The 21,224-nt window shown below is 62.0% G+C and overlaps 1 protein-coding gene across 1 annotated transcript; it reads left to right on the top strand.

Moving 5' to 3' along the window:
- The first annotated feature begins 571 nt into the window (after nucleotides 1-571).
- On the top strand, nucleotides 572-2,666 carry FOXS1 (forkhead box S1). Its single transcript, XM_065566316.1, has one exon. The coding sequence runs from the start codon at nucleotides 750-752 to the stop codon at nucleotides 2,325-2,327; it is 1,578 nt and encodes a 525-aa protein (XP_065422388.1). The 5' UTR covers nucleotides 572-749; the 3' UTR covers nucleotides 2,328-2,666.
- The last annotated feature ends 18,558 nt before the right edge of the window (nucleotides 2,667-21,224 follow it).

Genomic DNA, 21,224 nt, shown 5'->3' with positions numbered 1-21,224 from the left:
TGACTGCCAGCTCTGCACCCCCTTCCTCCTCCCCTTGGGGATCCCCTAAAAAGCCCAAAGTCTCCCCACACCATTCTCTTCCCTCCCCCAGTCTCCCTTGCCGGGGCGGGGCAGGCAGGGGGTACTGAACATTAAACATTTGATAACAAAGCCAGTGCACAGAGCTGGGGAGAGCGATGGTGGGCAGATCCCCAGGAGATCTGAGACCCCCAGAAAAGATGGGGTGAGGGGAGGGAAAGAGCCCTAAGAGCCCTTGAAAGAGGGAGCGTGAGTGAGGATCAGAGCCCGGGATGCCCTGAGAGAACGCGGGCACAAAACCCAGGCTGCCTCGCCCCAGGGCTCCCCCGAGGACAGAGCCTGGCACTGAGCTCCCACCTCCCTCCCTCCCTGTCCCTTCCACCCCGCTTGCTTCCCACCCACTCGTCTGGGAACAGCAATGCTGCGTGCCCTGGATCGACCAGCAGCCTGGTTGTGTTTCCTCCCCAGCCGCCTGGCTCAGGAACCTCTGAGAATGAACAGGAGATGGATTATCAGCTCCCGCTGCCCCTCGCTCCGCCCTAGGCGGCCCCCACAACGCTCTGGGCAAGAGGAGGGACTTTCCGCCCCCTTTCGCCTTTTTCAGAGGCGGGAGGCTGGGCTGCAGCAGAGTTTTAACCGAGTTGGAACAAGGTTTCCACAGGAGTTGGAGCTGGGAGTTCGCAGCGACCAGCTGCTCCGGACGGGACGGGAGGGATCCCTGCCCGGAAAGGATGCAATTGGAGTATCCCATGCCTGCCTCCTCTCTGCGCATCCTGCCTCCCGTCTGCGACCAAGGAGGCTGCGGCAACCTGGGGATGGTGCTAGCTCCATGCCCCAGCTCAGCGCCACCCCAGAGCAGCGGGCCGAGTGCTGGCAGCGGGGCCCCTTCCCAGATGGGCGAGGTGACCAAACCCCCCTACAGCTACATCGCCCTCATCACCATGGCCATCCAGAGCACCCCGGAGAAGAGGATCACCCTGAGCGGCATCTACCGGTACATCATGAGCCGCTTCACCTTCTACCGGGACAACAAGCAGGGCTGGCAGAACAGCATCCGCCACAACCTCTCGCTCAACGAGTGCTTCGTCAAGGTGCCCCGGGACGACAAGAAACCCGGCAAGGGCAACTACTGGACCCTGGACCCCGACTGCTACAACATGTTCGAGAACGGCAGCTTCTTGCGCCGCCGGCGCCGCTTCACCAGGAAGCGCGGCCTGCGGGATGTGCCGGAGGGCGAGGCGGAGGGGGCGCGGAAGAAACAGCCCAAGTACCGGGCCCGGCAGCACCCCCAGCCCTTGGCCCTCTTGGCTGAGGAGATCAAGACAGAGAGCAGCTACTCCTCGCCTGCTCCCACCAGCCAGCTGCTCGGCTCCTGCGCGGAGCGGACAGGAGCTGGACAGGCGCTGACCTTGGAGGTCCCAGTGGGTACCAAGGAGTGTGGCCAGGGCAGCAAGGAACCCAGCATCCATTGCCCAGAGCAGCCAGGCCAGGCCAGCCTGCTGACCCCTAGGAAGTACCTGCAGAAACCCAGGCAGGCGTGTCTGTACCCTCTGGAGGGGCCGGAGCCCAAACCCCAGCTCTTTGAGAAGCAGCCCTGCTACCCAGGCCTCGAGGGGCGCCTGTTGGAGACCCAGGGGCAAGATCCCCCCCGGCTGAAGGAGACTATATTTGGGGGGCTTCAGCCCCCCATCCAGATAGCTCAGCCCCCGTACACTGCCCCGGGGGAGCGAGTGACCCAGCAGCACCCCCAGCTGACCAGGGACATCAAGGAACCGCCTCAAGCCACACCAGCCCCGACCGTGTCTCCCGACAGCGAACTGGAGGGTAAGGAGTCTGCAGCGTGCACCATGGGGCTGTCCCAGCCATTCAGCCAGGTGGCTCCCGTGTTCCCAGCCCTGCTGGGGCCCAGCAAGTCCTCGCTGCCCTGCAGCCGGCAGCCCTCGCCCGCCTGCTTCCCCTCCTTCGAAGGCGACGGCTACGTCAAGCCGACACTGCCCGTCTTCAGCTCCTTCGGCTGCTCGGGCTCCGACAGCTTGAGCGGTAACTACCAGTGCCGCGTGCAGGCGCTGAGCTTCTGCATGAACGAGCGGGCGTGCAACTCGGCCCTGGAGCACCTCCTGACGGCGTCGCCAAGCGCCGCTCCCGTGACCCCCATCCAGCCGCCCCCCTTCCGACCTGCCGTCCAGCTGCAGGGGGAGCAGAAGGAGTCGTGGGCTGGGAGCCCGTTCTCCCTGCCAGGAGGGAATGGTTACCAGCTGGGACTCCCCCACTGTCTCTACAGGACACCTGGCATGTTCTTCTTTGAGTGACAGGCCCTGCCCAGGACAGACTGTGCCCTCGCAGCCTCTCTTGCCGCCCACCGCTGTGCCCAGGACACCCCTGGCCATGCCACCTGACCTTCGGAGAGCTGACTCTGAGGACGGGACTCGCCATGTAAGTTATTCTCTCCTGCTGCTTCCTGCCCAGTGGTGACTGCCTGAGGGAGCTAAGAGGGACCCGGGCTCCCAGGAGAAATCACTTTGGGTACCGGACCCCCCGCTGCCAGCGTCCTTTTGCCATGGCTGTTATCCCACCAAACTAGAACCCTGCGTGGGAGACGGGCTGGATGGAACCGTGTCCTGGCCCGTGGAATAAAACGCATCCCCCAACTGCGTCTCGCCTCGGTGTCTCTGCCTCGGGGCCTGGGAGCATCATGCAAAGGGCAGGTGGGACTGAAGTGTGTGTGTGGGGGGAAGGTGCTGCTTGGGGTCAGCTGGTTCTCCCATGCCCTGCACCTTGACTTGTCTTGGCACCCTGGGTGTTCTCCACGTGCCCCTGCAGGAGCATGGCACACCCACTCTGCACCGGGGTTCAGGCCGGCAGTGGGGAGCCAGCCCTGGGGCTTTACTTTCCTCTCTAAAGCAGCGTGTTCAAAGGACCCACATGGTTTGTAGCGTAAGAAGGTTTCTGCCGTTAGCTCTCTGCGCTGCAGCGTGGCATCCACACCAGGGCAGACCCGTCCCAGTCCCACGGGCCTCGGGCGGTTGTTCCTTAGAGGGAGGAGTCGAACCGGCAGTGCAGGCTCCTGGGTGAAATCTGAGACTATGAGCTGCTGAATTCAAATCCCAGCTCGCCACTGACGAGTCTGGGCCCGTCGCTAAGGCCAGTGGCCCAGATTTTCCACCGTGACTAGTGCTGTCGAGAGGCTGTAAAGAGGCTGATTTTCAGAGGGTGGCGGGTGCTTGGCAGCGCCAGGAAACCAGGCTCCTGCGAGGTGGCTTCAGCTGGGCACCCAGCGATGACGGGCTGCAAAATCAATGGAAATGTGCCTGCCCATCTCGGCGTGGCTGAGCCCCCCGCTGTAAAACAGGGACACGGCCACGTGCGTCCCGGGGCCCTGCGAGGCCCAGGTGGGCTGGGTTTGTGATGCACTCGCTGGCGGGGGGCAGAAAGGGCGTCCTAACAATGAGTGTGAATCAGCTAATGAACTAAGCCGCGAGGGGCTGAGCTCGCTGCAGCCACCCACCTGGCATGGCCCTTATGGCACAGCACTTCCTGGGGCAGCACGTGGCTTCCTCTGCACCCGGGGGTGGGGGGAGGAACCCTACCTCCATGAGCTGGTTCCACTTTCAGCTGGCAGGAGCCACGTTGAAAACCATCCCTTGGGTGGCGCTCGCTCACCTGTCTGCAAAACTGCCCCTTGTGCACGTGCGTCCTGATCTCCATGTGTCAGGACAGGGGTGGGGTGGAGGGAGGGAGAGGTCCCAGCTGCAGGTCCAGCAGGCCGGTGCCCTAAGCCAGCTCGGGAAGGCTGGGGGCAAGTCTGGGACGTGGGAGACCCTGGTGCAACTGGCTGCTCTGTGCAGATTGCCCGTGCTTTGGGCTCCTCCGGTCCCCTGCTAGATGCAGGAGGTCAGAGCCGTGCCCTGCCCCACGGGGGAGAGTGTGTGGTGAGGGGGGCCAGGTGAGTGCCTGAGGTAGAACCCAGCTGAGCCTCGTCTTCCGCCGTGGGAGGAGTGTGAGTGTTAATCGTGTCCCCGCCGCAGGCCTGAGCACGGATCGGGCCCCTCTATGTCAGCGGGTCCGATGTGTGATGGATCTGTGTCAGCACGCTGGGAATGGGGCGTTTCTGTACCACAGCCTGAGCCCCAGACCAACAGCCAGCTGTGAGCGGAAGGAACCCTGCCAGGTCACAGGCCCGCAGCAGGCAGGGTTAAGAGTGGTTCCCTTGGGGTGGGGTGGGGGTGGTGTCATGTTTGTAGCCCCCACGGGCAGGGAGAGTGTGCAGAAACCACATCAGAGATCTAGCCTACCTTGCTAGTCTCTTTGCATCACTCTTGGAAAGGCCCAGCCCTAACCCAAAGAGCTTCCAGGCGAGGCGTTGGACAGGATGCAGGGAGGGACAGCCCCGGAGCAGCCCCTGGCAGGCTCAGAGCAGCGAGGAAAGCAGCAGCAGGAGTAGGGGAAAGTGAACGTGGGTTTGCAGAATTCTTCCAGCTTTACTCATGCAGGACGTTGCTGGTGAGGACACACAGGTCTGACTCACTGCTCGCTGTGTGACTCCACAGGAGAGGCGCTGGATGTACGTGTGGGGCAGGGCTTTTCTCGCCTGGCCCTGGGCAGCAGGACAAGCTTTGTGCCAGGCTGAAGGTTGCAAGTAGTGGGGCAGGAGCTGGTCTGGGACACAGCGTCGGAGGGTTTCTGTGGGGAGGCCGAGGCATAAGAACATAACACACGAGTTGCCAGCTGGGTCAGAGAAAAAGGAAGTTGTTCTGGCCGCAGCTGTAGCTAAACTCTGGGGGGCAAGGGAGTCCCCAGTCCCTTGAGTAGTGTTTGCCAGGCTAATCCCCTCCCTCTCCCCCCACTGAGGGTGTGCAGCACCCCACGCCTCCCCAGACTGTGCCTCCCCGGAGCGGCTGGCTGTTCTTAGACATGGTTCCCTGTTGGGGGTGTGAGCAGGTCCCAGCCGAGCTCACTGCCCGGTCACCAGTATCTGGGCTGATGTCTCAGCAGCGCCAATACACCCCTTGGGCTGCAGCATGGCCCTTCGCACCGGCCCCTTCCAAGAGTCTGCCTGGCTTTTCTTCGAGCACTCTCCCAATGCCCCACGTCAGATGGGCCCAGAGCAGCTCCCAGCCACACGTGGAGGGCGGGAGTCCGGGGGGACAGGCCTGCACGAGGACGAGTCCGTGCCAAGTCTGAGCCCCCATTTCCCCCCCCTCCTGCAGGGAGGAGGGAGGAGATGCATTCGTGGAGAAGTCTCCAGACTTTCCGGGTGGGATGGGGGTGGACGAGAGAGTAGTTGACCAGGTTACCCCCTCGGCTCGGGGCCCTAGGGAATGGCATACGGGGCGTGAGGTTAGCTAGGGTGCCTCCCTCGTGAGCAGCAGGCAGGAATGGACCTCCGTTGCCCCGGGCTGAGACGCTGGTCCCTCTCCTCACCTGCCAAACAGGGAAATGCTGAAACTGCCGAGCTCCTGGCCATGAACCAGGAAAGGGGGCTGGAATTATCCAGTGGACAGAGGGGATCGGGTTGCCAGAGCCACCCCACAGGCATCGGCCACGAAAGAACAGCCAGAGGGCCTTTTGGGGTATCCGGGGATGATCCTCTAACGCTCCTGGGCTGGTATGAAAACAGGGCTAGTCGTTCTGGCCTCCCCCGGCAGGGCCACGTGGCAAAGCCAAGCGCTGGCTGAGTCTCCTTCTGCGCCGCCGAGGCAGATGGCAGGACAATTCCTTCCTCCTTCAGTGCGGCGTGGAAAGGAAGGCTCCAGAAACCCAGCGTGCTGCTGCGAGAAACACCGTGCCAGGGCCACCCCAGCCTGGGGCTGCAGCCCCCAAGAAATGCCAGGCGAACGCAGCACCGCCTGCAAGGGGGAGCCTGCTTTTCCAGTCTGGGGCGAGGCAAAGCCCCGGGCAAGGACCAGGCTGTTGGGAGCAGGTGTCTTGCATTTGCCCCAACCCCAGGCATTCAGAACCCAGGAGCCAGGCCCAACAACATCAGAGGTTCTCTTAGAAATCAGGAGATTTGATACAACGGCACATTGTGGGGTCTTTGCCTTCTAAGGTTTGAGCCTTGGGGGGCTACATTTTAAAGCTTTTCTCCGCAAGCCCGAGGGCTAGAAATGTATTTTCAAAACGAAAGCTGAGAGTCTCTTGTAATAACTGACCGCAGGCGCTGGGGCTTTAAGAAAAAACGCGGACTATTGCAAGACTGTCAATAAAATGATGAGCATTGGCACCACTGGCGAGTGTCCTGTGTCCTCCTCAGTAGTCACCATGTATGTGTTTGAATCGGCGTCTAACCAGGCACAAGGCTTGTCCCCACGTGGCACACAATGCCGTTACTGCGGCGAACTAGCTTGCCGCACAGCCCCGCCCGGTGTGGCCAGAGCTACAATGCAGCGAAAGTCCCAGCGTGTGGGTTTTCCGCAGGGGCCATACAGGACGTTACTGCCTGGCATGTTGGTGCGATGTACAGTCACACCCGGCCCTGCCTTGCTGCACAGTGTAGACAAGGCCACAGACTCTGCTCAGCGCCTGAGAAATGAGCCTCTCTGTCCCAGGCCACACCCACAGCCCATCCAGAGCGAACCCCCAGAATCTCACCTAATACTGCCAGGATGCGAAATGTCAGGCAGTGACGCCCTGAGGGCCCGAAGCAAGCAAGCTAAGCCACCTCTCAGCCTCGCTAGTGCGTCCGCACAGGCCCGCCCCTCGAACTAGCTGGCTGCGCACTTCCAAGGAGTGTGTATCAACAGCTTTGAAAAACTATCAAAATGTACCTGCCGAGGCAAAGACAGTTTTCACTGACCTTTCCCATGGTCTCCGACGATAATTAAACCATTCAGTGTTGTTGCCTCACCCATAACGTGGGTGAATAGAGCCTTGACCGGCTGCTTTATAATCCTGTCTCAACAACACAGCAATGGCCTAAGAGAGACATGCAGTCTCGGGATTTTTCCCTACAAGCCCGAGAAGCTTATTTTCCAAGCCTCAGACTGAAGAGAGAAATGTTTGCTCCCCTGTTTTCCTAAATCCAGAAATGTCAGAGCCTGTGCCCTCCCTAAGGCCCCCTGGCCATACATGGGGCAGGGCAGAGGTTTATGGCACCTGAGACAAGGGAAGAGCAGAGAGAGGCAGATCAGAAGAGTAGGGCAGAGACACAGCGTGGGGAACGGAGGTGACAGACGAGGGGGGAGGTCTGAGGAGAGCGAAGCGAAGGAGCGTGAGGGCGGGGAGGAGACCCAACGCTGAGCGAGCCCAGTGGCAGCTCCAGGCCTGGAGGGAGCTGGGCAGAAAAGGGGAGACAGCCCCTGGCACACCTGTTCAGCAGACAGCCCCACAGGCTGCGTGAATAGGGTGAGCAGTCACCTTTCTCTCTCACCGGTTTTCCCGCACGGGGTGCCGAACGTCCCACGTTTGTGCAGGAGGCGCTGGGTTGCTGCCAGGCTGGGACGCTGCGTGGGGTAGAACTTTGTCCCACGGGTTAAACACTGTGGAAGCGTGTGTGTGTTTGGGGGTGGGGGTGGGTCTCCCTACAAACCTGCTTCACCCTCCATTTGTGTCCACACACCTGCCCTGCTGCTCCTCGCCCATTCTGCAAACGAAACGGAACCAGAGAAAACAAGCCAAACTCCAAGGGCCTGCTGGGCCGACTCGAATCAGAAATAGTGAGGAGCCGATCATGGCGTGTCTGCGTTTCGCCCTGGCTCCTCCGGAAAGCCACGAGGCAGGGCCCGGCTGGGTGGGGGCCCAGCCAGGTGACAGGCCCCAGCTGTTCCTCAGTTTCTCACCAAGAAGAGCCGAAGCCAGAGAGACTGTGCACTCGGCTTAGTGGGGGAGGGAAGGGGCTGGCGTCACTCAGAGACCAAATATATTTCCAGCTGCGTCACCCCCCGTGAACAAGCCCAACCACCCCCAGATCCTGGCTGTGCCCAGGGGCAGAGGGGGCGCAAGTCGTCATCCAAGGAGCAGGATGGGACTTGGGTCCAGGTTTTATTTTCTCCCTTTTATTTATTTTTTTCCCAGTGAAAAACAATATTTCGGGCCATAGATCACGTTGGCGTCTGAAAAGCTGTCTGTGAAGGGAACGTCTGACCTCAGCTCCCTCCTTCTCACATTCCCCGGGGGCACTGGAGGAAGCGAGCCCTGCTGAGCCGTGCCCAGGGGCCGTCTGGTTCCCACAGATCCAGGCCAGGCCTTTCACCCGAGCTGAGGGGTTCCAGCATCATGGCTGGGAATGTCTTTCCACCCTGCAGCTGCCTCTCTCTCTCCCACCCTCCTCCCCCACAGTTTTCCACCAGAGGCTGAAATCCCGAGCAGCGCAAGATAAGCGAGGAGCAGGCGCTCCCGGCACCGCAGGCTTGTGGGGGTGGATGAGCGAGTTTTCGGCGGAAAAGCTGAGCCCTGGGCTTTGTCTGCATGTGTGTGGTACGAGCTGTGTGTGCTGCGTATCTGATTGGTACGGCTTTGCACATCAGCTTGGAGCTGTTCCGTGTGTGTGTCTCATCCCTGCCGGGGAACGGCTGACCTCCGGGCCCTGCCAGATCACACAGCAGAGGCAAACGGCTGGGAAAGCCAATCAGCGCCACAAGCAGACACAGGCAGGGCCAGGGCGCTCTCGGCCTCCCGCAGAGAATGGGGCAGAGATGGTGCCCACCCACCGGCGGGCGAGCCGGGCTGGGGCAGACACAGGGCAGGGCCAGGGCACTCGGCCTCCCGCAGCGAATGGGGCAGAGATGGTGCCCACCCACCGGCGGGCGAGCCGGGCTGGGGCAGACACAGGGCAGGGCCAGGGCGCTCTCGGCCTCCCGCAGAGAATGGGGCAGAGATGGTGCCCACCCACCGGCGGGCGAGCCGGGCTGGGGCAGACACAGGGCAGGGCCAGGGCGCTCTCGGCCTCCCGCAGAGAATGGGGCAGAGATGGTGCCCACCCACCGGCGGGCGAGCCGGGCTGGGGCAGACACAGGGCAGGGCCAGGGCGCTCGGCCTCCCGCAGCGAATGGGGCAGAGATGGTGCCCACCCACCGGCGGGCGAGCCGGGCTGGGGCAGACACAGGGCAGGGCCAGGGCGCTCTCGGCCTCCCGCAGAGAATGGGGCAGAGATGGTGCCCACCCACCGGCGGGCGAGCCGGGCTGGGGCAGACACAGGGCAGGGCCAGGGCGCTCTCGGCCTCCCGCAGCGAATGGGGCAGAGATGGTGCCCACCCACCGGCGGGCGAGCCGGGCTGGGGCAGAGATTCAGATCTAGGGTTGCCTTGGGCGTCGGAATGCAGTTTACTGAGAACTGGAATCTGGACTGATAGGCCAGGGTTTGCCCCGCGGCCAGACCCTCCTTTCCCAGCGTGAGAGCAGCACCAGGCCCTTTGCCTTCCCCAGCCTGGGGGACGCTGACGGGTGCTTGACCTGAGGGACCGCACCTCAGAGGAACTATTATTCCTCTATAGCCAAGGCCTTCACCGGCCCTCACCCCTTCTCCGATGGCCGGCCACATCTTCCCCTGGAGCCAGAGCTTTTCTCCTCTTTCTTTGGTCATCAGTTTCCTCTCAGTCCCCTTTCCACACACTCCGCAGTCTCTAGAAATGGGGAGCACCCACCCTCTCTGCGGAGCCCCAAGAGTCAGCTGCCCCCCGACTCCTTTTCTCTGCTGAGGGACTAAATTCACAAGAGCTGCCCCATCAGTGCATGCCCGGAAAAGCCGACGGCTGCTCTAGTCTTGGGGGTTCTTTGCAGTTGGAGCGGCCCTGGGCTTGGAGGAGGTAGAGATGGTGCAGTAGGGGCTGGCCCCTATGTTCATCTCTAACAGGAGATGGGGCAGGATAGCGCTAGGAAGAGGAATCTCTAGGCAAGGGAGGGCGGCTGGGAGGGAGCAGAAGTTTTCAGGGCCAGGATTGGTACTTGGGTCAGTACTTGGAAGCTACAGGTACAGTCCACCCCTCAGCCAAGCTTGGTCCCTCCTGGGTTAGTCTCTGGCGCTTTGGCTAGTCCGGTCTGAGCGAGTGGGAACGCGTGCTGCACTCGGCTCCTCGGAGCCTTGCTACTTCTTCAAGTCACCGTAAAACCCACAAACGAGTCAAACCCTTGAAAGCCCCATCAAGGCCGCGAGGAAAGGAAAACATCCTGCCAGAGCTCCCGGAGCCTCCGCGTGCCGGGGCCAGGCCTGCTCTCCATTCAGCCTGTACCCTGGGGAGACGGTTCGTCATTACCTCACACAGACAGAATGTCCTCACTTGGGGCTGGGTTTCTGGGCATATCTTATCCTCGTGGTATTACAGCAAAACTCGGGGAATCCTGCACACGTGGCTGGAGCTGCATTCTTGTGACCGCCTCAGTCGCCCTACAGCACAGGACCCGGCAACCTGCCCTGGGCAACCACGCCTATGTCACCTCTGTCTGATTCCACCTCAGCACCAACCCGGCCCCGGGCACTGAGCCAGCGTCTGGGCTGCATTGCAGCGTGGCATCCAGGAACCTCCACGCTGAGCCCCCCCGGCACTACGGCTGCCTCAACCAGTCACCCAGGGGCAGCATGCATCAGGCAAGGTCCTCACTAGACCATCCGCGACGGTTGTTCTTAAACCTCCCTAGGGAGACCCTAATTCCTCCTGAGCCAGGCCAGGGGAATAATGATGGTTTGTTTCGCAGCCGCCAAGGGAGTAGACCCCGGGAAGTGGCTTCTGGTGCTACCCTCCCGAAGCTCCTGCCTGGGGTGGGGTGGGAAGTCATTCTCCGTTCAGGTCGGTGCTCGGCTCTCTCCCGTCGCTTCGCCAACAGGCCCAGCTTTGAGCAGGTGCGGGGCTGCTCTCTCCTGGGGGGAGGAGGGGTTCCTTTGCCATGTTCGTTCATTAGCGACCATGCGGGGCTCCGCCCAGCTTCTCACGTCCCCTTCCGAGGAGCAGCGCTTCCAGGAGCTGAGGGTTGGGAGTTGAACGCTTTGAGCCCAGCTGTTGCTCTTGGAGCTCCTGGTTCAAACACCTGCCGCTCGCACCCTGCTCTCGTCACCCCGCACCAGCCAGTGCTCAGCACACAGCAATTCCTCCTCCCACCCAGACACTACCTTCCGGATGAGGCGAGAATCATCCGGGAAACTGGGGCTGCATGGGAGAACGCAGGCATCTGTCCAGCCCACCCACCGAGTGCAGCGCGGCAGCAAGGAGGAAGGAGAGACGCGCGGGAGTGGGAGCATGCGGCAGGCAGCGGGTTGGAGAGATGCTAGGCACTGCTGGGGTTTGCTGTGCTTGGAGAGGAGCTGGTGCGCATGTTATGGGGTCACTGGACAGAGCGAAGGGCAGGTCCTGGGAGCCCCAGCTGAGCCCCTCTCCAGATTGGCCCTGGCATGTGAGCCTGACTCTAGCCCCTCCTGACTTTCTGGAGGGGCAAAGCTCTGGGCCAGAGCTCCGGCTGGCGTAGGTGACATAGCCCCATTGGGGTCAAGGGGGGAGCAGCTGAGGAGGCCTCTCCCCCTTTTCTCATGGGGAGGATCAACTCTCCAGCTGGCTGAGGTGAGGCAGAGGAAGGTGCGGGGCCATGGCCTGCTGGCTAGAGCGCGGGCCGCCCCTCACGTTCGTGCTCAGAGCCGGGATGGGAGGGACAGGTGCTGGCACCATCACCACCCTCTGGTCCTGTTCTTGGCTCCCCCCGGCATCACCAGGAGAAAGTGGCAATGCCACGCTGGTCTACAGGGAGATGACACCCCCAGACTCCCACGCTGCTGCTGCTGAACGGAGGCTAAGCACGGGCGTGGATCAGGCCAAACCACGGTTAAACCTGCTCGCACGAGAGTTGTGAGCAAGCTGAGGAGGGGGCGGGGGGGGTGTCTCCTGCTGGCGCCGAGGACGTGGAGGAGGAGGAGCCAGGGAGTAACGGGCTTGCACCATAGTGATGGGGGAAAGGTTAAAAACCAACCAAAGTAGGGGAAACAATGAATCCAGCAGCTCGTGGGCCCCTGCATATCCACCTAGCACTGCCAGCACTGGGGGTCAGGTCGGCTTGTTGCCGTCGCTCAGGGGTCCTCAGTACCATGGCTGGGGCGACCTGACAGGCCTAGGCCAGCCCAGAGCTGAGGCAGATGCCCCGTGACTGTCTCTCTGCCCTCCCCCCCCCAGGCCCTGAGAGTGACGGGATGTGACGAACTGGGACTGTTCTTGCTGGGGGGTGTGAATGCTGACAGGGGAGTGTGACTAGGATGGTCTGCATCGGGGGATGGGAGCCGGCCCAAGGGAACATACCTGAGCTTGTAACATGAGAACCCAGGAGGGGGTTGGAGGTCAGATGACTCCGGGGCCCGGGAAACTGAACAAAGGCTGTGGGAGGGGTCGCTGGAGGCAGAGTGCTGGAAGCAGGCTGGAAGGAGGCTGGAGAGATGGCTGGGAGGCAGAGATGGCTCTGACCCCCCAAAGGGGGGGGCTGGGATGCCCTGGGACCCCAAGCTGGACCTAACTGAGGGGGGCCCTGTTGTCTGTGCCTGCAAGACCTGTCTTGGACTGTGTTCCTGTCATCCAAATAAACCTTCTGCTTTACTGGCTGGCTGAGAGTCATGGTGAATCGCAGGAAGCCGGGGGTGCAGGGCCCTGAGTTCCCCAATACTCCGTGACAACTGGTGGTAGCGGTGGGATCTACTGCACCCCGTGGACGGCGCTTCCTGCAGTAAGTGACTGGGGAGCAGTAAAACGAAGGGGGATTGACGGGGACCAGGCGTACTGAAGAGTGAGAGAGAGACGGTTATTACCCCTGGGAGTGTGTGACCAGCGAGAAGGACTTTTGCAGTAACAGGGTCCCCCGGGGGGATCGCAGCGAGTGGTCCCAGGGGCGGAGGAGTCTGCAGCTCGACCCTGGCAGAGAGGTGGTGACCTCGAGAAGGGCTGGCACACTAGGGGTCCCCCTGGGAACTGTGGGGAGCTGTGAGCACACAGGCCGGTGAGTGGCCAGCAGGAAGATGTATGCCAAGCGGCGTAAGAGCGACCTGGTGGAGCTGTGCAAGCAGAGGCAGCTGCGCATTGGGAGGCTCACCAAAGAACAGCTCATCGCCCAGCTGGAGGCGGAAGATCGCGCGAATGAACTGATCCCTGTGTCTCAGGGAAGCAGCCTGGCAAATGCAGCGCAGGCACCAGTGTCTGTCCCAGCTGGGAGTGGTCAGCCGGCTGCTGAGGGCTTCCCGAGACCCCTCCTTCCTATGCCTAGGGGAAGGGTGGGGAGGAGCCCAGCAAATACCGAAGGCGCCGTGACCCCCCCGGCCAGCAGGGGGTCCCCCCGGCGAAGCCCGCCGGCCAGCAGAGGATCCTCCCGGCGACGTTCGGCATCCGGGGAGCGGAATTGGCTGGAATGGGAGAAAGAGCTAAAACTGAGAGAGCTGGAGGATCGTGAACGACAGAGACAGCATGAACGGGAGGAGAAAGAGAGACAGCATCAGCGTGAACGGGAGGAGAAAGAGAGACAGCATCAGCGTGAAGAGAGACAGAGACAGCATGAACGGGAGGAGAATGAGAGACAGCATCAGCGTGAACGGGAGGAGAATGAGAGACAGAGACAGGAGAAAGAGAGACAGCGTCAGCATGAACTGGAACTGGCGAGATTGAAGGGCAGCGAACCCCCGGCTGCGGTGAGTGAGGGGGGACCCAGGACTGCACGGGGCTTTGATAAGTGCATCATGGCCCCATACAAGGAGGGGGAGGACATGGATGACTTCCTGGAGGCCTTTGAGACGGCCTGCGAGCTGCACCGGGTGGATCCCGCGGACAGACTCCGGGTCCTTACCCCCTTACTGGACCCCAAATCCGTGGCATTGTACCGCCAACTGGGAGAGGCAGAGAAAGGGGACTACGAACTATTCAAAAAGGCCCTGCTACGTGAGTTTGGGCTGACTCCTGAGATGTACCGGGGAAGGTTCCGGAGTCAAGATAAAACCCCTGAGATCTCATATCTGCAACTAGCCGTCCGCATGGAAAGATACGCCAGCAAGTGGGCTGGTGGGGCCCAGACGAAGGAGGACCTGATTAAACTGCTGGTACTGGAGCAACTGTATGAGCGGTGCCCATCCGACCTGAGGCTGTGGTTGGTGGACAGAAAGCCAGAGAACCCGCGACACGCCGGGCAGCTGGCTGATGAGTTTGTAAAGAGCCGGTCAGGGGGTGGCAGGGAGGAGCCCCAAAGGAACAGGCCCGCCGTGATGCAGAGAGAGAGTCACCCTGGGACCTCCCAAAGAGGGAATATGGGGAATCCCCTCCCACGGGGAATGCCCAGCGTCAGGGACAACCGACCGGCTCGAGGGGACCCACAGGACATGAGCTGCTATTACTGCGGCCGAAGAGGCCACGTTCGGGCCCAGTGCCCCAAGCTCAAGGACAGACTGAGCAGACCGAACCCGCATAGGGTTAACTTGGTAGAGGCCCAGACGGACGAGGGGCAGGCTTCTCACGCAAGAGGGGCTGGCAGCTTATCAACTGCTCAAGAGAGAGAAGGGCCCCAGGCCAGCTCCTCTAGGGGGCTGGATGCCCCAGACTCAGGGTTTTTGGTTTATACGGTGGGCGCGGGGCTGTCCCTCCGGAGAGAGTACCTTGTTCCCCTGGAGGTGGATGGGAGGAAGGTCAATGGATACTGGGATACGGGCGCAGAGGTGACGCTGGCCCGGCCCGAGGTGGTGGCCCCAGATCAGGTGGTGCCCAACTCCTACCTGACCCTGACGGGGGTGGGCGGAACACCAGTCAAAGTGCCCGTGGCAAGGGTACACCTGAAGTGGGGGGCCAAGGAGGGCCCCAAGGATGTGGGGGTACACCCGTATCTGCCCACTGAGGTATTGATGGGGGGGGACCTGGAGAACTGGCCAAGCAACCCCCAAAAGGCACTGGTTGTGACCCGCAGTCAGAGCCGGCGAGGGGCCCTGCGCCCTGGCCTTGGGGGGGGTGCCTTGCCTGAGGCGCAGGACCCTAACCTGGTGGGGAGGGAACGCCCAGGGACGCGGCTCAGGGAGGCTGCAGCTTCGGACCCAGCGGGCGAGAAAGAGCAGGTGGCCATCCCTGTCCCAGCTGCTGAGTTCCAGGCCGAGTTACAGAGAGACCCCTCCTTGCGGAAGATAAGGGACCTGGCCGACCTCAATGCGGTACAGACCATGGAACGAGGTGGCCGGAAAAGGTTCCTGTGGGAGAAGGGGTTCCTGTACCGAGAATGGGCTCCCCCAGGGAAAATGGAGTCAGGGGGGATCAGGAGGCAGCTGGTGGTACCCCAGAAGTATCGCCGCCAGCTGCTGTGCCGGGCCCATGACATTCCCCTCTCAGGGCACCAGGGAACCTGGCGTACCCAGCAGAGGCTGCTACGGAGCTTTTACTGGCCTGGGGTCTTTGTTACTGTCCGACAGTACTACGGATCCTGTGACCCCTGTCAGAGGGGGAGGAAGGCCTGGGACAAGGGGAAAAGAGCTTTAGGACCCTTGCCCAGCATAAAGGATCCTTTCCAGAGGGTGGCCAAGGTTAAAAGGGCGGCTCTAAACCAAGAGAGCCCAAAGCACAGACCTCCAGACTGGAGCGCTGGGAGAAGACCACAGCCCAGTTGGAACCCCAGAGGTATGGGGGTGGGAAAAGGGCACAGGCCGCATAAACCTTCCCACATGCGAACTGCGAGTGCCATCAAGCACCCCCGACCTAAGGGGGGGCGTGGAACGGAAGGGGCCTGGTGTAATTCTCACCAAGGAACTGGAGGGATGCGGGGGCATCCATGGGAACGGGGGTAGGTTCGAACTTCCCCGGGTCACTGGCTAAAGTGACCCTGCTCAGTTCGGTCTCGAAGGGGGGAGAGATGTGACGAACTGGGACTGTTCTTGCTGGGGTGTGTGAATGCTGACAGGGGAGTGTGACTAGGATGGTCTGCATCGGGGGATGGGAGCCGGCCCAAGGGAACATACCTGAGCTTGTAACATGAGAACCCAGGAGGGGGTTGGAGGTCAGATGACTCCGGGGCCCGGGAAACTGAACAAAGGCTGTGGGAGGGGTCGCTGGAGGCAGAGTGCTGGAAGCAGGCTGGAAGGAGGCTGGAGAGATGGCTGGGAGGCAGAGATGGCTCTGACCCCCCAAAGGGGGGGGGCTGGGATGCCCTGGGACCCCAAGCTGGACCTAACTGAGGGGGGCCCTGTTGTCTGTGCCTGCAAGACCTGTCTTGGACTGTGTTCCTGTCATCCAAATAAACCTTCTGCTTTACTGGCTGGCTGAGAGTCATGGTGAATCGCAGGAAGCCGGGGGTGCAGGGCCCTGAGTTCCCCAATACTCCGTGACACGGGGGAAGAGCTGATGAAGAGAGAATGGCAAGTTTTTACCCCCAGACGCATGCACTGGCGGGGGGGGGGGGGGAGGAGAGGAGGGGGCGGCGGGAGAAGCACTCGCACAGCGGCGTGGCCCAAAGGGCAGCTGCAGGAGTGACCTAGCAGCCACCATTGCAGGGCACGTGCCGTCCGGCCCTGCTTAGGAACCGGATCAGCCTCCAATGCACCAGCCCCTCCCACTGCCTGCCTTACCCATCCTCCTCCTCCTCCTCGCTGCCTCCCAGGAAGCTGCAAGTCCCGAGCCAGCCCTTCCCTGCCCCGCAGGCTAGTCACTGGAGGATTCCTCCCATTCCTGTGTTGCTCCCTCTGGGGCTGTCAGCCCCTCCAGCCAGGCTCAGAGCCCCACAGCCTTGGGAGCAGTGGGCAAAGGGGGACAGCAAGCCAGTGGGGCAGAGGTGAGGAAGGGAGCCCTCCACTCCCACTGCTGGAGTTGGTGTTTTCAGCCCTCCCCCCGCTAAGATCGTTTTCGACTCTGACGTAGCTGGATTCCGGGGAGCATGGACTGGCCTCCTTCGAGGGTTTGGAAAGTACCTAGTGCACAGCACGGAGGCAGGGCTAAATTCGAACTGGGAGCTGTAGGGATGGGGTCAGGGCTAACCTCACCCTCTGACGGGTCCAGCGGTGGAGAGCAGGCAGCAGGCTCGGCTCCACAGGGAAATAGAAAGCCCGCCGGGGAGCTAGGAGGGGCTCTTAGCTCAATCCACTTCCCAGGTGGAGTCAGCTAAACTGCACAAAGGCACTCTTCAGCCTTGTCTGCACTTGGAAGTTAATGTGGATTAAGGTGGGGTGTGAATTTGGTGTGCAATAGCTATTCCGGATTGTCCACACACGGCCCAAGTGGGTCCAGCCAATGAGGAACCGAACCAGGCTCTCTTGTCCCCACAGGGAGTTAACCAGGAACAGCTCCATGTTTAGACAGGCCCTCGATGCCGACTACCAACGCCCACCTGGGGCTCCTGCAGAATGGCCATTGTGCTTGAAGTTCTCGCTGATTTCGCACTAGCCGCCCCTGCAGACCAGTCCCGACTCGCGAAGAGCGACCAGCACGTTTGCTTTTCTCTTCTGGCCCTGCTGCTGGCGGGGCAGATTTGGCCGCCCGGCGAGACGGTACCGTAGGGCCCTCATGCCTCAGGCTGTTCAGAGTGCGTTTGATTAAGGAGAACCTCAAACCAGCAGGGCCAGGTTGGCTCAGGGCAGCGGTGACGCGCTAGGGAACCTTTCCTCCAAGGTTGCTGGGTCAAATCCAGCGCTGGGCCCCCATTGCTCAACGTCTTTCCCAGCTGACGGTTTTGGTGAGCGGTAGCTTTGGGGCCGGGAGAGAAAGAGAAGAGACGGTTACTCTCGTGTCTAGGGGTCCATGCCACAAATTGGCTGGTGGGAGTCTCCCACGAGAGGTGCCAAGGAGGGAGCGGAGCCTTCTTGCCCCGGCTGTTCTCTGGCTAGAGAAGGTTCGAGTTGCCAGCATCTTTCAGCAGGGCAAAGTCAGCCAAAGTCCAAACAGCGGCCGCCGCCTTGTCCCAGGGGCGGGAGAAGCATCCAAGGAACCACGTCCCACAGCACCAGCGGGCTTTGAGCGCGCCGGGCCAGCTGCAGCTGGGGGAGCAGAAAGCTCGTTTTGGAGCGTGTGAGCCGGCTCTGGCTGCGCCACCAAGGCCCACACTGCTGCAGCGAGCTGCTCCCCAGAGCGTCACCTAACCCCCCCACCCCCTCTCTTGGCCTTGCTGCCCTAGCCTTGGGCTCGCAGCGTGAAAAGCACTCGCTGCCACGGGCCAGCCCGAGACAGGGAGCGCTGGAACCACGGCAGCATCCCAATTATGCGAGGCCTGGAGCTACAGCGAGCGGGCTCCGGTAACGGGGAGTCAGACGTGCAGGCCCCAGGAGCTGGTCAGGGTGGGAGGCTGCGGGAGCTCAGCTAGGTGCCAAAAGTGGTGACTCCAGGAAATCCCCCCTCTGCTGTCACATCTCCTTGGGCGGGGATGGTCCCAGGGCCAGGGGCTCCTGGCAAGCAGGACGAACGCCGCCAGCAGAAGGCTCCGAAGCAAGAGTCCAGGTTGCTTTCTTAAGGGGCCAGTAATGGTTTGGCCCCTGGGGGGGACTGCACTGCGCCACAGAAGCCCCCCTTTCCCCACCCACCAGGGCTTCGGGAAGAAGGGGGAATAGATGTCACTACACATGTGCTTTGTACCCGGGAGAAGCAGACACCCCCCCAGCCCCCCAGTTCCAGGCACCAGCCTGCACCACACAGGGGCTCACCTCCAGTAAGAGCTCCCTGCTCTTCCCCTCTTCTCTGGGCCCAACACCGGTCACTGCAAGGGAGAGCGCTGGCTCTGCCCCTAGGGGACGCTGGCTTTGCCTCTCTGCCTGGGCAGGCCCTGGCTCAGGGCCGGGCCGTTTTTAGCCTGGAACCGAGCAGGGTTGGCAGTTGGTCTTACTCCGCATCTGAGAGACGGGAATCAATAACCCAAAGCCACTTACTGGGCTGGGAAGGTCCCGGGGGAAGCTCAGGGTGGGAAGGCTAAGGAAAGCAGCCCCACGCCACGCAGAGCTGGAAGATAAAGGACACAGGGCAGGCTGGCGGTCTGTCCATCCAGCCATTGGTCTGCATGGTTCCCTGCCCTCTGGGGTTTAGTGGCTACTTGTCCATCTGTCCAGGTCTCTGTCTGGCAGGGTAGGAGCTGTATCCCCCTCCCCCTCCCTCCAGCCCGGCCCCAAGGTGGCTGAGAGAATCCCAGGCCGAGCTCAGCTGCCAGGGACCAGACAGGAAAGAGACGTCACCAGCCCGGAGTGTAACTCAAAGCAGATGGGGCCGTTCTGTTTGCCAGGACCGCAGGGTGGTCACAACAGGAACTGGTCAAAGGCTGTCAGCAGGAAATGGTCTGGGAGGAAACTCCCTAGGCTGGAGGGGAGAGGGAATTAGTTCACAGGCAGCTTTAACCACTTCAGTGCCACTGGTACGTAACACCACCGCTCGCCCCGGCTCAGTTCAAACCACCCACACAGGGGCCTCAAACTCTGCCCTCTGACCTGGGAAGAAGGGTGTGGAAATACAGCTGGGGCCCCCAAAAGGGGCAGAACTCTGGCCCACCCATGCTGCCTGGCCCCACACCCTGGGTTGGGGCAGAGGGAGGTTTGGCCACCTGCTGCAGCCAGCCCTGCAGCAGGGCCAGGGCGAAGGGGTGAGACAAATCCTGGCTAAAGAGAACACGGAGTCCCCCGCGAGAGAAGAACTGGCCTCAGCCCCCCCGTGGGGAAAAGCTCCCACTGGAGGCACAGCTGGGCACTGCTGCAGGGAAGCTCCCAGCGGTGGAGGCTAGAGCCCAGTCCACACTGGCGAAAACGGCAGCATTGCCGGAGCCTGAGCCGTGCGGACGCTCGTCTCCACCTCCAACCCAGGCACCTTGGCTGCTCTGAAGCAGCAGGAGGGTGCAGACCATGTCTGGCCCCGCAGGGTCGATCCGGCTGGGGAGTGCTGCCAGGGAAAGGCCGAGCCTCCGGCCTGACTCACTCTCCTTCCTCCGTCTGATTCCAGCTGTGGGAAACGGCCTCTCCCCCTTTCCCGCTCCATTAGCCAGCGGGAGAGATGTGGTGAAAGTGACAGGGAACGCGGTGCTGCCAAGCCCCGAGCGGCCAGCTTCCAGTGCCGTGGTGGCAAGGGGAGAGGCGCATTTCGGTCTCTCCCAGAGAGGGGCCTTGCTCCCCTCTCTCAGAGAGAGAGACTGCCAGCGAGCGGGGGAGACGGGTCAGATCGGGGAGCAGAGCCAGCTGGGGTGGGGGCAGAGCCCGGGGCAGGCAGGGCCCCCTGACCCAACCCCAGCAAGCGAAACGCCTCATCCCGGGCAGCTTTCAGTAGAGTACCGTATCTGAGGCTCAGTGGCCCAACCCCCTCCCCTACAGCCTGTAACACCCCCCACCCCCGAGCCCAGCCCCCAACTGCACCATCCCCTTTTGTCTCAGCCCTGTTCAAACAGCAGCATCCAACCTCCCCCCGTCAGACAGAGCTTCGGGGGGCATATTCCACTGAACAATGGGTGCAGCCTGCAGCTCCAGTCCTGGCCAGCCTGGCTTGGCACGTTACTGGCTCGGCCCCTGGCCTAGCCATGGCATGTGGGGCCAAGGGACGCTCGGGGAGGAAGCCCCCTGGGCAGCTAGGTTGTTGGTATGTAAATTTAAGGGCCACAAGAAGAGGTGAGGGTGGCAGGCCTGGACCTTCAGCACTCTGCTCCGCCACAGACTAGCCACAGCACGGACAGCGGGGCTGGAACGTCCCCTCTTCCCCCGCCACTAGCCTCTGCTCCAAGCTGCAGGGAGCCGAGGGGGCGTGAGCCCCTGTCCCCGCAGCTGGGGACACCAGGGAAGGTGGTGGGGTTTGGGCTGTGGATACCACCCCACTGGCAGCTGGCCTGAGACCCAAGCTCGGTTGACACAGGCCCCCTATGGGCGGATGGTAACGAGTCTGGCCCTTGTATTCTGGCTCCAGCACCCCACTTCCCGACTAAGCAGAGAGTCCCCCGGCCCACACACACAGAGTACCCCCCCCCCCAGCAGCTTGGGGACCCAGTTCCATTGGATATAAGTTCTTATCCCGCACTTAGCTCCGGAGCGGGTGAGCGCCTGCCCCTCGTGCACTGAGTGTCTGGAGAGGGCAGAGGACAGCCAGCAGCCGGGGCAGAACTGAAGGGGGATCATTCTGTGAGCAGGGGGGGGGAGCGAGGGAGGCGGCTGGGGACTGGAGAAGGGGGACATGGAGCTGCAGTGGAAGGAAGATCCTGCTCTAAGGGCCAGAGCCTAAGAATAAATGCGAGAGTCACTTCAACACCTGGCTTCTCCCCACCCAGCACGAATGCCCAGGGCACCCTGTGGACAGGAGCCAGGGACCTGAGACGCTGAATCCTGAGCGTCTACAGAGAGCCGGGGTTCA

The sequence above is a fragment of the Chrysemys picta genome, chromosome 13 (genome assembly GCF_011386835.1).
Source record: "Chrysemys picta bellii isolate R12L10 chromosome 13, ASM1138683v2, whole genome shotgun sequence".
Lineage (NCBI taxonomy): Eukaryota > Metazoa > Chordata > Testudines > Emydidae > Chrysemys > Chrysemys picta.
Note: the sequence above shows the minus strand (reverse complement) of the source record. Positions and strands in the feature narration are given on the sequence as shown.